The sequence below is a fragment of the Silurus aristotelis genome (genome assembly GCF_946808225.1).
Source record: "Silurus aristotelis genome assembly, chromosome: 11".
Lineage (NCBI taxonomy): Eukaryota > Metazoa > Chordata > Actinopteri > Siluriformes > Siluridae > Silurus > Silurus aristotelis.
In genome coordinates, this window is record NC_139584.1 from 5,460,208 (window position 1) to 5,477,204 (window position 16,997).

Consider the following 16,997-nt stretch of genomic DNA (forward strand, 5'->3'; position numbering starts at 1 on the left):
GTGTGTGTGTGTGTGTGTGTGTATAGTTGGAAACAGGCCGGTCTTTAACCACGAATATTGATGATGTAACAACAACGAGTTCCATTCAACCAATCATGGATCAGTTTTTACAAGCACAATGGGGCATCTTAAATAAGAATGATATCAGTACAATTTCAGTACTTTTGTGTCTTTTATATAGAAAACATAAAGGCAAGAAGTAGGTTTGTGGTTTGAGAAATATTAATATAAACATGTATCACTTTAGCATTTACAGCCATGAAACAATGAGCCAATGAGAATCTTCCAGAAAGCTGTAGTAAAGACAAATACATTAATATTGCTTTGTGGGACATTTTTGCCCAAATGTTTCTCAGGAAAAGCAATAAAAAATGTTACATGACACAACACGTTCTCTGCACTTTACTGTACAAGTTCTCTTAGCAGAACAGGCGATTCTCCAATATATACTATGTAAAGCTTGGTTATACATTCTCTCAATTTCACAAATAAGTATCTCTACATAATAACTGAAGACTACCACTAGAGATTATTAATGCTGAAATTATTGCTAAATACTAAGTAATGCTGGATGATATTGGCATAAGCTGTTTTAATGTAAGTAAAGACGACCTAAGCTAAATTTCTCAAAACATTCTCTACTCCTGCTCTCTGCATACAATTCTCTTACAATGTTATTCGAATATTGCTCTCATCTTTTGTACATTATAGTGCAAATAACATCGCTACAACCAGATGCTCAGGCTTACGTCAGATCTCATGTATATTTCCAGGATTTTTGCCCAGGTGAAAGAAAGTGTGAGGTCTGTGTAATGTGCAAACGTTCACAAAAAAATTCATAATGAAGGGATGAAAATAATGTCCTGCGAGCATGACACGAGGATCAGAGGTGGTGGAAGAGTGATATGATGGATGATTATACTGTATAATGTTATATATAATTGTTTTCCTTATAATAATTTTAACCTGATCCCTGGGACTCATGTACAAATTTAAAAAAGTCATGTTACTGTAGGGTTGTGCCATATTGAGAAGCTGTGAACATTGTGAACCTCAGGTATCAAGAGGCATAAGCAAGCTTCAAGTGGAGGATTTTTGGTTAATCTCCTTTCTTTAATAATCATGAACATGCAATGAAATTCCCTGTATACACAGTGCTGGAACAATGAAAAGAGCCAGTGCAGCCAATACACAATGGTGTTTTAGTTCTGATACACACTCCATGATTTCCATTTAGAAAAAAAAGGAAACATGAAAAAAATGGTTTTTTTTTTTTTATGATATTCATTTATATCTAGTTCAGCTTTCAGTAGTGTGACCTGAACATTTTATAATCATATCTAACCATCACTTTTACGCACCATCACTACATTTACCTCGTGCGCAACCAGAAGAGCATCCCTACCTTGTCCTTGTCCCTGTCCTGGCCCTTGTCCTGGAGCCATGCAGAAGCTTGACGTGCGTGATCTACTTGGACGCACCTTCTCCTGAGCTGTTTTTGGAGCACGGAGGAGATCTGCGTCCAATCCGCCCTCGACGCGCTCGTCCGGTTTCCAGCACAGATCCGTGAGCTCGGCGAAGTCCGCAGCGTGCTGGTGTCCGAGCATTCCTAGGAGCGCCGCGCACTTCGAGTGGATGCGCACTTCCGATTTCCCCGTGTGCATGCTCTCGGACTCTCAGCGCATAATAATAATAATAACAGGAATAAATCACCACGGCTTCCTCCTACCTGAAAAAAAGGAGAAATCATGTACGAGGAGCTAATTTCCTCCGAGCAATTCCTTTATTTATTTTTTTCCCCTCTAACATCCCGGGAGCGCAGATTTTGGCAACGAAAACAGAGACAGGATCAAATGTCCGATTCCGCGGATAACTGACAGCACATGTTTCTATACACATAGAAAAAAATCCCCCCCAATGTAGAAATCGAATCATATATGACCCCAGATCACCAAACAGGAACGTGTTCATTAAAAAACCATACACTCACAGCACACATTTTAATGACATTAACACTTCTGCAGTTTCACCCTGAATAAGTCCAACAAAGCTCTACTTAAGAGCTCAAATTCTAATGTCCAGTTCAGCTCTGCCTAACACCTACATGCTCTCTAGTCCAGTACACCTCCACCTAACATCTACATGCTACAGTCCAGTACACCTCCACCTAACATCTACATGCTAAAGTCCAGTACACCTCCACCTAACATCTACATGCTTAAGTCCAGTACACCTCCACCTAACATCTACATGCTACAGTCCAGTACACCTCCACCTAACATCTACATGCTAAAGTCCAGTACACCTCCACCTAACATCTACATGCTTAAGTCCAGTACACCTCCACCTAACATCTACATGCTACAGTCCAGTACACCTCCACCTAACATCTACATGCTAAAGTCCAGTACACCTCCACCTAACATCTACATGCTTAAGTCCAGTACACCTCCACCTAACATCTACATGCTACAGTCCAGTACACCTCCACCTAACATCTACATGCTAAAGTCCAGTACACCTCCACCTAACATCTACATGCTTAAGTCCAGTACACCTCCACCTAACATCTACATGCTACAGTCCAGTACACCTCCACCTAACATCTACATGCTAAAGTCCAGTACACCTCCACCTAACATCTACATGCTAAAGTCCAGTACACCTCCACCTAACATCTACATGCTAAAGTCCAGTACACCTCCACCTAACATCTACATGCTCTACAGTCCAGTACACCTTCACCTAACATCTACATGCTCTACAGTCCAGTACACCTTCACCTAACATGTACATGCTCTCCATTCCAGCACACTTCCAACTAACATTTACATGGTCTCCAGTCCAGTACACCTCCACCTAACATCTACATGCTCTACAGTCCAGTACACCTCCACCTAACATCTACATGCTCTCCATTCCAGCACACCTCCACCAATATCTACCTGCTCTCCATTCCAGCACATCTCTGCCTAGCACCTACATGCTCTCCATTCCAGCACACCTCCACCTAACATCTACCTGCTCTCCATTTCAGCACATCGCTGCCTAACCTCTACTTGCTCTCAAGTCCAGTACATGGACTTGATGTACTGCAGTACATCTCTGCCTAACACCTAGATGCTCTCCAGTCCTGTACATCTCTGCCTAACATTTACATACTCTCCAGTCTAGTACATCTCTGCCTAACACCTAGATGCTCTCCAGTCCAGTACATCTCTGCCTAACATCTACATACTCTCCAGTCCAGTACATCTCTGCCTAACACCTAGATGCTCTCCAGTCTAGTACATCTCTTCCTAACATCTACATGCTCTTCAGTCCAGTACATCTCTGCCTAACACCCAGATGCTCTCCAGTCTAGTACATCTCTACCTAACATCTACATGCTTTCCAGTCCAGTACATCTCAGCTTAACAACTACATGCTGTCCAGAATATCTCTACTTAACCTCCACATGCTCTTCAGTCCAGTACATCTCTACCTTACATCTACATACTGTCCAATCCAATGCAGCTTTACCTAACACCTAAACACTCTCCAGTCCTGTACATCTCTACCTTACACCTACATACTGTCCAGTCCAGTGCAGCTTTACCCAACACCTAAACACTTTCCAGTCCTGTACATCTCTACCTAACACCTACATACTTTATAGCCCAGTACAGCTCTAACTAACATCTACATATTCTCCAGTCCAGTACAGCTCTACCTAACACCTACATACTGAACTTTATAATCCAGTGCATCTCTATCTAACACCTACATACTATATAATCCAGTGCAGCTCTACTAACATCTATATATTCTCCAGTACAGCTTGGTCCAGTACAGCTCTACCTAACACCTAAACACTCTCCAGCTATGTCCAGCTTGACCTAACACCTACAAACTCTTCAGTCCAGTAGCTCTAAACTAGACCTAACACTAGACCTAACACCTAAGTATTTTCCAGTCTAGCACAGCCCTAAATAACACCTACCGTGTTGCATTATAATGTTTATTTAACACCCACAGTGTTCAGCTATACAGTGAATTAGAGTGAAGCCAGAAATTAACACACATTAACTAAATGTGTTCATCACATGTAATCAGCCAAGGCTTGCAATATCAGACATACAGTGTTAATGCTCAATGTGTTTAAGACAAACACATTCATTACTTTCATTGAATGAATACCTTTACTGCTGAGTTAACTGCAAACGAAAGAAATCATCTTTCTTGGTTTCTTGCTCTAGAATTCTCACAACATCTGATAAAATTTAGAATCTTAACACGTTCAGTTCAGTTAATACATTTTGAAGTTTTGGAGTTTACCTTAAAACACAGATTCAATCTGACAGTTCAAATCATTTATCAATTAGCGGTATTTCATTGATGATTGATTCAATAATTTATTTTATTAATGCAAGCAAGGCTTAACACCTGTACTGTTCTGCTGCATTAACACCTTTAATCGGTCATTATTTCATATAAAAAATGTGTGTTCATTCTAATCGGTTCACGTGTTCAAATTCACCTACTTTATTATTATTATTATTATTATTATTATTATTATTATTATTATTATTATTATTATTAGCTTTTTAGTGCAGGCTTTACTTCCTATTAACAGAGTTTAATATTTAGTTAATAATACTTTAGACTTTATTTAACACATGAAGGGTAAATTGGTGGATTTTTGTATTTAACACATGGAAGAATTCCTTTAATTATCATATGAATATTTATTAAACAATCTTGAATTTAATTTCTACAGTATTTAGAGGCACATTATGAGTGTTGAAATCTAGTGTTGTGTTATGTATTAGCACTGGACTGAGAGCTGCAGTGGTCTCTTTATTATGAGGATTTAATGGAGAGCGTCAGTGTTGCGTTAATTACTGTTATTGAACACATGCAGTTTTCAGTTATATATATATCAGTGTTTAATTAAGATTTGTGAAGACTATTAGTGTTGTTTAGAGACACTGTATTCTCTCAATAAACAGTGAACTCTGTTAGATCTTGATCCAAACTGCTGTTGCTGTGGGGTGTAAAGTGTGGGGTGAAGTTTGCTGTGAAGTGTGATGATGTGAAGTGTCCACGTACCTGCAGAAGGTGAGCGTCTCCACACTGTGCAGAGTTGAGAAGCTGATGTTGGGAGATGTCCTCACCATCTTTTCGAATACAAAAACAAAGTTACTTTAGTCGTCCTCATCATCTATCCCCAAACACACAATCTCGCAATCACACACTCTCCACTCACAAACTCAGCATCGGAGCTGCAGAAAGCCCAAAACAGCGCGCTGCTCTCTGACTGACAGATCTATCCACCAATCATATCGCAGTGGTGGAGCCCAATGAACCAATCAGCAAGTGAGCAGGGTGGCGACATAACCAGCATCCTGAACATCGACCGTTATAGCTGTAAACTGCGTTCATAAAAAAAAAATAAAAGAATATATATATTTATATATTATGTTGTTCATTTTTTTATTTAGTTTTATTCATTATTACTTTTTAATATATAATAAATTCTTAAATGTATATCAAATATATACTTTTTTATGCTGTTTTATTAATTGCCCTCATTTTTAATATTTAAATGTAATTTAGGTGTGTTTAAAACATATATTGTTTTTTTGCCAGCTAAATAAAAATAATATATTAATTAAACTTATAAATACATAAAATCAATTCAGAATTATTTTAAATTAAAAGAGTTTGATGAAACCATCTGAACTTTAATTTGGTTTCTAATCTGAAAATAAATAAAGAAATAACAGCATGAGGGTTTTTAATATGGTTTTATTAAACAAATTAAAGAGATCATGCGTGATAGAGTTAGTTGCCTGGACAAATCTCCTAAAAGAAAAAAATTATTGTAGTCTAATACCGATGAACAATATAAATGATAAAAGACAAAGTACAAAGCTATATGGATAATATAGAAAGAGCAGATTCATCTGCTCAACACTATATATATATATATATATATATATATATATACACGAATGTGATAATAATAATAATAATAATAATAATAATAATAATAATAATAATAATAATAATAATATTTCAATATTTCGGTATTAAATATATAATGTATAATATATAACAACCTACAGAAAACCCACTTCCGAAAGAAAGAAAGAAAGAAAGAAAGAAAGAAAGAAAGAAAGAAAGAAAGAAAGAAAGAAAGAAAGAAAGAAAGAAAGAAAGAAAGAAAGAAAGAAAATCATGCGGTATTACGGTGCTTATCAACCTGTTGCTCTCTCCACTTACTCCCCCTGGTGGCCATTATAAATAATTATTTCTATACAGAAATAAGAAAAAAAGGAAAAGCAACCGAAATTAAAATTATCATCATCATTATTATCCATATCTGAACTGTTATGCATTAGGCTTCATTAAATAGAAAAATAGTAAGCTGTAAGCAAATACAATTTACTACACTGATTTATTCCTTGTGTATCGCCAGTTAAATGGCTTTACAGGAAAATAATAACATAAAAAAACAAAAATAAAATAAATAAAATAAAATGCACTTTTTCCACAAATGCTCCACTACCAATTATTTGTTTTGCCTTCAATATAGAATCTGAATAACTTTCTTTCTCTTGGGTGTAAATGAGCGAAAGGTCTCACTGTCATATTTTGTTGCATAACACAAAATCAATTAGATATCAAACATAACTATTTTGGACAAGAGACACCATCCTACCACAATGTCCACTGTAAAATCAATGTTAACACTCTAAAAGTGCAAATGCACCCCTGCATAAAGCCCCAGAGAGAAGCCAATGCACATCAACCCCAGACTCCACCCAGCCTGGGTGGCAAGCAGCATGAAGGGGCAGGCTTGATTGTTGAAACCTTTACAGTATGCCCCAGGCATGTACTGTATGGACACTACTTCAAACTGGACATATTCACTTTGGAATGCCCTGCATCATCAGTGAATCCAGGACACATATGATATTGAGCTGTTTTACATGTAGTTTGATAACCAAGTTCTGAAATTCTTCTCGTTCTGGCAAGCCCAATGGATTATTCCATCGTTTCAATAGACTGAGCACCAGATTTATTCAGATTTATCATTTACCTCCAGTGTCAAGTCAGAGGCACATTAACTTTCCCATATTTTGGGAACAGTTTTGGTTTAGTCCTAGCTGACTAAGTAATATAATATCTAAAAGAGGTACAGTATATATGTATACATGCAAATGCGGCCAAGCAACCATTTACATTTACAGCATTTGGCATTTGCGCTGTCCAGAGCGACATACAATTATCTAATTTATACAACTTGGGCAGTCCCACTTCCCACTTCCCATTTCTATTTTTTACATGAATGAGACAAAAAAAAGTTAAGAAACCTGAGCACAGTGCACTAGTTAAGCCTCATCTCGTCAAAGCTACTCCCTAACTACTGCACCTTCCTCTCTCATCCATCACTATTACATTGTCATCTTTCCTCTATACTTTCTGCTCCATCACAATCACCTCTTCGCACTTTTTTTCATAAATATTACAAATTCCTAAATATGCAGCACATTGGTGTTTTGAGTATTCACCCCATCAAAAAAAATGTCTGAATTTTGGATCTTCTCACCAGAAAAATGAGCATTTTGCATGTTGTTAGATCTTTAAATCACGTAGCTGTACAATCTTAAGAAGAGTAATAAGCATAAGGCTCTATCCAAAACCTTTACCTTTTAGTCAGAAGGTCCAGAACACATGCTGGTTTCTGAGGAGTCCATCATAAACAGCTCAAAACTGTTATTTATAATTTATTTATTTATTAATTATAATAATCATAGGGGGAAAGTCTTAAATATTCATAACTGGTTGTAAAATCTTTTAAACTAGAGATCAAACTAGAAGCAAACTGTATGTGTAAGAAAGGACTAAGGGCTGCACGTGACTTCATCATCCGCATCTCTTTCTTTAGTGTAAAACTCAGCACAACACCACCACCAGCTGGTTTACTGTGTATATGGAATGTGGAAGTTCAGATGTCATCTCATGCACACTATAGTACTATATGTGGATTTTTATATTTTAGCATATTTTTATGGAAATTTATTTCAGTGTAACTTATCAGTGCTGGTAAGCGACCATGTTATAAAGTGGTGATGTGCGAGTCCTTACACCATTTTAATGCTCTCCGCTTCAACCTCAGGACATTCTTCACCTCCACATCATGCAGTAACATCGTGTAACACCCACCAAGCCCTGGATCATCGCCTTACTTAAATACTCTGTTGTTGGCATGTAGGAAGGTTTTCTTACTTTGATGATGTTCAGTGCATGGTGTGAGTGTGTGTGTGTGTGTGTGTGTGTGTGAGTGTGTGTGTGTGTGTCTGTGTGTCTGTGTGTGAGTGTTAAAAACCACCTGCAGTGAGTGGTGAGTTTGAGCTATTCTTCAATACAGTTAAAATTGTAGCTTTGATGAATTTGATCTGCTGCTGTCATTACAGGACAACAACCAGACCATGTTTCTTCTTCAGATAGAAAGATTAACAGCTGGATTATTGCACTAGCAAACTAACTGCCACATTTTGGCCTCATCAGTTATCTATCCAGATAATAAGTTAACACGAAAATCCACTAACTAACAACTGCCTGGACTAGGTTAAACTATATGAAGGGTAGTTCCATGGAGAGGTGGTACTGTAGTTCAGAAGCTTAGCAAGCCCCAGTATCGCCAAGCTGCTGCTCTTGGGTCCTTCAGCAAGGCCCTTAAGCATGTGTGCTCCAGGGGTACTGTATCATGGCATAACCTGTGCTCTGACTGCAGCTTTCTGAAATCACTGGGATATGCAAAGAAAGAATTTCACTGTGCTGTAATGTATATGTGGCAAATAAAGTCTCTTTTTCTATGAAATAAATCATAAAAATGAAATGTTGAAAAATCCTTCCTTCTCACTGTTGCTTAAAAAATAAACACTCCATACACACGCATTTATATATATATTTCATTCTGTAAAATATATTTGAATTATGCTTGAACACACAATGAACACAGCAGTAATGGTGAGACAGTGTGTGCTTCCTGAAACGCAAAAATGATAATCATAATCATAATAAAAGAAAATATAGACTTCCTAGAAAACCAGAAAGCAAACACATACAACATGATAGGCCTCCCAAAAATTCCTCTATCTCTCACTTTCTCCGTAAAAAGAGAGACAGAAAAAACATCCATCAGCATGAAATAACCCTCACGTGCAGCGTCTTTCATTTTGTTTGCTTTAGTTCTATTCCTAATATACAACAAATTCACAAAAAAAAGCAAAAATCTGAAACACAAGACTGCAAGGACGAATAAACACAGACAGGCAATACTAGCAAGTAATATATTACACGGGCACACACACACACACACAAACAAAGACACACAAACACAGACAGGCAAACACAGACACACACAAACACGAGTATATAAATCTAATGCATTAAGCATCTAATTGACATGGAATTCTATTGGAATTAACTAATATTAATCAGAACAATAACTTTATCAATGAAAAAGTGCCATTGATTATATAATATAATATAATATCATATTATTTATTTATATTTAAATAAATTCGACATGTTCGGCGTGTAAGGTGTGACATTCCAAGGCAAAGAAAGTTTACAGGTCTTTAAAATAAACAGAAATTCATTTAAATACTTTATATAAAACCTCATTCTATAAAATCTCCTTCCTGCGACTCGTTGCGCCGCAGGCCAGGTCGCGGTAACCTTTGACCTCCAGTCTCAGACACACACCCGTCTCTCGGACGTGTTGTTGTTGCAGTTGAGCTTCACGGGGAGACTGTGCTGGCGGTGAGGGTAGCGTGACGGACTCTTACGCTGATGTTGAGTCGCGTAGTTGTAATCGGAGCGTTCCGATTGGTCGTCTACATCCGTCTCGTCAATCAGCGGGATCCTGCATCCGACGTCGGAGATGATGAACTCAGGCGGGGCCTGGAACTCGCGCCCGGCTTCAGGAAGGTCGGATTTTTCCATTCCGTCGTACAGAGAGCTGTGCAATGTTCTCACCACTCGGATCTATGGATCGACCAATCAGGTCACAGGAGATAAAAAAAAGATCAGAGGAAAGTATTCTGAGCAACACACTAAAAATATTGCTTTATTAATATGAATTTCATTCAAGCAAAAAAAATTTTTAAATCACTTTTATATCATTTAAAATATATTTTACATCAATTATAAAAAATTTCAATTATTGATTTGTGTAACTTCTTCTAGATTTGACAGTGTGTAAGGCACAAGCAACCAAAATCCACCTCACTTACATTTAAAACAAATACACTGCATAAACAAAAGTATTGGGACACCTGATGTTTCCACCAATATGAAGTTCTTCTCCAAATTGTTACCACAAAATCTATGGATGCAATGGCATGAAATAATCCCTTCACTTGAACCTTGCCATGCCCCTGTGCCCAAAGTCAGCTCCATGAAGATATGCTTTAAGTGGATTTAAATCATCTACATCATTTCCTGACTTTATTAACAACTCTTGTGGCGGAATGAGCACAAATCTCCACACGAACACTCCAAAATCTAGTGGAACATCTTTCCAGAAGAGTGGATGTTATTATAAAAAACAAATGGGGACGAATTGAGGAAAAGGGAGTTAAAAAAAGCACATACTAATCTTATACACAGGTGTCCACAAACATTTGTCCATATAGTATATATTCAAATACACACATATACACACACAACATGTAACATTTAATGCTCATCAAAGAACATAGCGCACGCCCCCACACACACATATACACAAAAACAATCAAATAAATGCATGCACATTATACACACTGAACCCTGTCACACACATCAGACTTCTTCTTCTTCTTCTTTTTCTTTCGGCTGCTCCCATTAGGGGTCGCCACAGCGGATCATCCGTCTCCATACCACCCTGTCCTCTATATCTGCCTCTTTTACACCAACTACCTGCATGTCTTCCCTCACCACATCCATGAACCTCCTCCTTGGCCTTCCTCTTTTCCTCCTACCTGGTGGCTCCATCTTCAGCATTTTTCTACCAATATAATTCATGTCCCTTCTCTGCACATGTCCAAACCATCTCAATCTCGCCTCCCTCACCTTGTCACCACAACATCCTACATGTGCTGTCCCTCTAATAAACTCATTTCTAATCTTGTCCATCCTCGTCACTCCCAACGAAAACCTCAACATCTTCAGCTCTGCTACCTCCAGCTCCACCTCCTGTCTTTTACTCAATGCCACTGTCTCTAATCCATACAACATCGCAGGTCTCACCACAGTCCTATAAACTTTCCCTTTCATTCTTGCAGATACTCTTCTATCACAAATCACTCCTGTCACTCTTCTCCACCCACTCCACCCTGCCTGCACTCTTTTCTTTACTTCCCTAACACACTCTCCATTACTTTGCACTGTTGACCCCAGGTACCTGAACTCCTCCACCTTCTTCACCTTTTCACCCTGCAACCGCATCACTCCACTGCCCTCCCTCTCATTCACACACATGTACTCTGTCTTACTCCTACTGACTTTCATTCCCCTTCTCTCAAGCGCATATCTCCACCTCTCCAGGCTCTTCTCAACCTGCTCTCTACTCTCACCACAAATCACAATATCATCTGCAAACATCATAGTCCAGGGAGACTCCTGTCTGACCTCGTCCGTCAACCTGTCCATCACCACTGCAAACAGGAAAGGGCTCAGGGCCGATCCTTGATGTAGTCCAACCTTCACCCTGAACCAGTCTGTCGTACCTACTGCACACTTTACTGCCGTCACACTGTCCTCATACATGTCCTGCACCACCCTCAAATACTTCTCTGACACACCTGACTTCCTCATACAATACCACAACTCCTCTCTCGGCACCCTGTCGTACGCTTTCTCTAAATCCACAAATACACAATGCAGCTCCTTCTGTCCTTCTCTATACTTCTCCATCAACATCCTCAAAGCAAATAAGGCATCTGTGGTGCTCTTCCTCGGCATGAAACCATACTGTTGCTCACAGATGGTCACCTCTTCTCTCAGCCTGGCTTCCACTACTCTTTCCCATAACTTCATGGTGTGACTGATCAACTTAATTCCCCTGTAGTTACTGCAGGTTTGCACATCTCCCTTATGCTTAAAGATCGGTACCAGCACACTCCTTCTCCATTCCTCAGGCATCCTCTCCCCTTCCAGAATCCTGTTAAACAATCTGGTTAAAAACTCCACTGCCATCTCTCCTAAACATCTCCACGCTTCTACCGGTATGTCATCTGGTCCAACCGACTTTCCATTCTTCATCCTCTTAATCGCTGCTCTCACTTCCTCCTTACTAATCCTATCTACATCCTGCTTCACCAACTCCACATCCTCCAACCTTCTCTCTCTCTGATTTTCCTCATTCATCAGCTGCTCAAAATACTCCCTCCATCTTCTCAACACACTCTCCTCACTAGTCAACACATTTCCCTCTCCATCCTTTATTGCTCTAACTTGCAGTACATCCTTCCCAGCTCGGTCCCTCTGCTTGGCCAATCGGTATAAATCCTTTTCTCCTTCTTTAGTGTCCAACCTCTTATACAGTTCCTCATATGCCTTTTCCTTGGCTTTCGCCACATCCCTTTTAACCTGCTGCCGCATCTCCTTGTACTCCTGCCTACTTTTCTCATCACTCTGTCGATCCCACTTCTGTTTTGCCAATCTCTTTCCCCTAATGCTCTCCTGCACTTCCTCATTCCACCACCACGTCTCCTTGTCTTGCTTTCTATTTCCAGATGTCACACCAAGTACTTTTCTAGCTGCCTCCCTCATCACTCCTGCGGTAGTTGCCCAATCATCCGGCACCTCTTCACCACCACCAAGCCCCTGTCTGACCTCTTCCCTGAACCTCACACTACACTCTTCCTCCTTCAGTTTCCACCATCTTATTCTTCTTTCAAACCTTACTTTCCTCCTCTTCTTCTTCGCCTCCAAAACCATTCACACACATCAGACTGCACTTTATTATTAAGCAGACGGATGAACGTTGAAGTTTATTGGTTTAACATTTACATTCATGCTTTTCTAGACCAGTGACTAAAGAGACAGAGGGTTTACAACATAAACACACCCCACCACAGAATGTTCAACTGTGATGTGATCGTTTTTTTGTTTCCAAAATGATTTTTAATTTAAAGGTATGCAAATGCGTACAATAACTACATTAAAACACTGAAATAGAAATAAAAAAAAAAGAACCGAAAAAAAGGAACCGAGGACAAGAAAAACAAATGGGCATGCAGTAGCTGATAATGATGTGTTTAATTAGTAAGGTTGCATGTTATGGGTTTATACTCCTCCATTTACAGACGTCTCTTTCTTCTCGCTAATTCCTCCTTTTCCAACAATTAGGACATTTTTGAAATAGTCTTTTCTTCACGTGTTTTACAACACAGCAAATAAAAGAAAGAAAGAACAGTAATGGAAAATTGACACGGACAAAAAAGACAGAAGGAGAGAGAATAAAAAAGAAAGAAAGAAAGAAAGAAAGAAAGAAAGAAAGAAAGAAAGAAAGAAAGAAAGAAAGAAAGAAAGAAAGAAAGAAAGAAAGAAAGAAAGAAAGAAAGAAAGAAAGAAAGAAAGAAAGAAAGAAGGAAGGAGTTGAAAGGTTACAGACACATGGATCCAGACAGTGTGACAGGAAGCCTGAAGCGTGAACGTCTCTCTCACACACACTTATCGGCAACAGTGTTCAGGTGTACGAGTCATTTCTCTAGTGTGTGCAGATGTGTGAAAGTCATTGTTCATGTTAGTGTAACATTGTTCATGTTAGTGTTAGTGTTCATGTAGTATGTGTCTTGGCCGTTAGCGGAGGGCTGGAGATCACTCCCCGCTGACAGACCTACGTGTGTGTGTGTGTGTTGGTTACGTCATGTAGCTGGCTGAGGATTGAGGAGCGGCGGCGGACGGCACCCTGAAACGAGCCACTGCGCTTAAACGTGCTGACTACCTCCATCTGCAGTAAACACACACACACAGACACACAGAGTAAGAAATGGATATGGTGGATGTAACAAATAACATTTAACGTATTATAGTAAGGGGCAAAGACAGACAGAGATGCAAACTTGTTACCTGCGTCTGGATGCGGTTTAGTCCCCTGAACCAGAGAATTTGTCCTCGTCTGAGCTCTCGCTCTGCATGATCAATCTCTTCCTCATCCTCTGCCAGATCCTCGTCGGTGATATCATCAGCCGCTGGGCCAAGCCCTGCCTCCTTCAGAAACTTTAGCTGATTCGTTGGTACAGAAGCAATTACCTGTCAGAATACAAATAATATATTTTTTTTATAATATGTCATGATTTTGATCTCACTGCTTTTCATGCCCCGGTTTCTATGTCTCCTGCTCCAGCTTGAAGTTAAGCTGTTGCCCATAGTGCGTTCCCCAGTCCTGCCCCACCTCCTTCCTTAGCTACTGTCTAAACAATCATCACTATTGCCCAAGCTCATCCTAGTATCCTAGTTCCTGTCCCAGCTTCTATTCAAGTTCTTGCCCCACCTCTTATTATAGATGATTTTGCAGATACTGTCCCAGTTTCTGTCCCAGCTTCAAGTTCTGCCCCAGCTATTATATCAACTCCTGCCTCAGCTGGAGTACTACCCACTGCCTATTCAATCTCATGCCCAAGTATCCTGTCTCGGACCCAAACTCAGTCCCTGTTCAACCTCAAATTCCTTGCCCCAAGTCAACACCCAGTTTCTGCCCAGGTTCCTGCCCAGGATATTGTCCCAGCTGCTCTCCTGGATGCTCTTAGTTACATCAGTTACCCTTCTAGCCCTTAGTTACTTAGCCCCTTAGATTACAAACCAGCCCCTACCCCAGTTTCAGTCTTTTTCCTAACACATTCCTAACACATTTTGTCCAAGCAGTCGCAAACACTACCCCGGCTCTAGTCCCAGCTTTTCTCTTAGCCTTTGCCCCTGCCCCCTGGCCTAGCTTTTACCCACAGCTTATGCCCCAGGTTCTGGCCCAGCTTATTTGCTTGCTCTTACCCAAAATATTTGTCTAAAATTCTGTCTCAGCTGCTGTCCTGATCCTAACCTGGGTCCTGCTAAAATGTCAGGTCAATAAATGTTTATTTGTATACTGCTTTTAACAATGGACATCGTCTCAAAGGAGCTTTACACAGATAAAGTGGTAATAAAAAAAGGATAAGTTTGTTCCTTATAATTGCAAGTTATAACTTTCATACAGCTGTGGCAAGGATTAATTAAGATTGTGGCAATTAAAAACTCCCTAAAATGGCATGAGGAAGAAATCTTGAGAAAAAACAGACTCAAAAGGGAACCCATCTTCATCATCATCATCATCACTGAATGTCCATTCATTACAGTTCATCATTGTCAAGGTGTGCAGTGATAGGCGATTAAATGCAACCTGTGGTCCTAAGTTATAGACTGTTGATATTACTACAGTCCAAATCCATCCTCAAAGCTCCCATGCTGCTCAGTTATCTCATGGATCCCCAGGCCGATGATGCAGAACCATCCCCAGCAGCACAGAGTGGGCTCCATTCGAAAAAAAACCTATCCAGAGGCAGGCCGACAGGACGGACCGGGCAGATACAAAGAGAGAAAAGGGATAGGAACACAAGTCTTATCTTGTCCCAGCTCCTGTTTTGGTTGCTGTCCCAGATCCTGTCTTAGTTCCTTACCCAACTTCTGATCTAACTTTTATTCTAGATCTTGCTTGTCCAGGCATTTGACCTAACTTTCGTCAAACTCTTGTCCCAGCTGCTACCTTAGTTCTTGTCCTAATATCTATCTTTACATTTGTTCCACTCTCTGTTCCAGCTCTTGTCCCAGGTTCAGCCTGACCCAGTGCGTGTCCCAGCTTTTGTTCTAGTAATACAGTAATGTAACAGAATGTTCATGCAAGCTAGAATTCCTGAATCCATCTTTTTCTTTAACACACCAGATATTTCAGTCAAAATTGAAGTAAATACAAAAATTATTTGTTTATTTGTTTAAAATGGTTTGTTAAGTTATGAACAGCATTACCTGACCCCAGATCAGTTCTCCCACTCCTATGAACAAACACCAGAGCCACTGCTCCACATTCAGGGGCGAACAGCTAAATGGCTTCCCTCCAAACTGCACAATCACGATCTAAACCACACACACACACACACACACACACACACACACACACATACACACACACACTCAATAGCTGGACCAATATTAATATAAATTCTTTCCAACAGGAGATTTTATGGCCGTAACTGTAACCAATGAAACGTCCATGAACTTCGACCTGTATAGCGAATGTGCCAAGTACGATGGAGCAGAAGATAGGATTAGCAAATATGCCATCGAAGACATTCCTCTCGCCGTGGATTTTGCGGGCATTGATCTCGTTAAAGAGTTGCATGAGGACGAACGTGTTAAAGATGATGGTGTAATGCTCAGATGGAGGAGCGTGGAGAGGAGCATCACGGCCGTTATCGATATCGAATATCTTTTCACCTGAGAAGAAGAAGGAAAGATGATTTATTACAACAGAGATATAAATCCAGTTTTATCATGAATATCCTCTTAATGCTCTTACACACCAACAAAGAGCAGTGTGAAGATAATGACGAGCTGATACACCGCATGTCCAAGGATATTCTTCATCATGGTCCTGGAGATGAGTGGCTTGTTTCGGCCATAAGGTTTACGTAACAAGAGAGACTCTGTGGGAGGCTCGGTGGCCAGAGCTAAAGATGCAAACGTGTCCATGATCAAGTTCACCCACAACATCTGCACGGCTTTCAGAGGAGAGTCCTGCAAACACACACGCACAAACACACACAAACACAAATATTTAATAATCATTTAATAATCCTGGCCTGCTTTTTCACCACCTCAGGCAGTAGTACAGCTGCAAATCGTAGGTTTTTATTAAGACTCTTTTTCTAATACGCTGTTGTTTCTATAGCAACATCTTGTAACAGGGACATCTATGATATACG

The 16,997-nt window shown here is 39.8% G+C and overlaps 2 protein-coding genes across 11 annotated transcripts in view; both read right to left on the reverse strand.

Moving 5' to 3' along the window:
- glis1b (GLIS family zinc finger 1b) overlaps window positions 1–5,251 on the reverse strand; it is a 106,826-nt gene extending 101,575 nt beyond the window's left edge. For 2 of the 3 annotated variants that reach the window (XM_083555219.1, XM_083555217.1), the window contains exons 1-2: window positions 5,092–5,251; window positions 1,406–1,729 (exon numbers count right to left, since the gene is read on the reverse strand). In XM_083555219.1, the coding sequence (XP_083411345.1) occupies window positions 1,406–1,664 (259 nt within the window). In that variant the 5' untranslated portion in view covers window positions 1,665–1,729; window positions 5,092–5,251. Of the gene's footprint in view, window positions 1–1,405; window positions 1,730–1,990; window positions 2,066–5,091 lie in introns of those variants that run through there. The other variant, XM_083555218.1, reaches the window with a different exon arrangement.
- A 3,698-nt stretch (window positions 5,252–8,949) lies between these two features.
- Window positions 8,950–16,997, reverse strand: part of atp2b3a (ATPase plasma membrane Ca2+ transporting 3a) — a 31,442-nt gene continuing 23,394 nt past the window's right edge. For 4 of the 8 annotated variants that reach the window (XM_083555196.1, XM_083555200.1, XM_083555198.1 and 1 more), the window contains 6 exons: window positions 16,596–16,809; window positions 16,298–16,509; window positions 16,042–16,149; window positions 14,116–14,298; window positions 13,888–13,996; window positions 8,950–10,043 (listed from right to left, as the gene is read on the reverse strand). In XM_083555196.1, the coding sequence (XP_083411322.1) occupies window positions 9,751–10,043; window positions 13,888–13,996; window positions 14,116–14,298; window positions 16,042–16,149; window positions 16,298–16,509; window positions 16,596–16,809 (1,119 nt within the window). In that variant the 3' untranslated portion in view covers window positions 8,950–9,750. Of the gene's footprint in view, window positions 10,045–10,468; window positions 10,854–12,978; window positions 13,997–14,115; window positions 14,299–16,041; window positions 16,150–16,297; window positions 16,510–16,595; window positions 16,810–16,997 lie in introns of those variants that run through there. The other 4 variants (XM_083555199.1, XM_083555201.1, XR_014535882.1 and 1 more) reach the window with 3 other exon arrangements.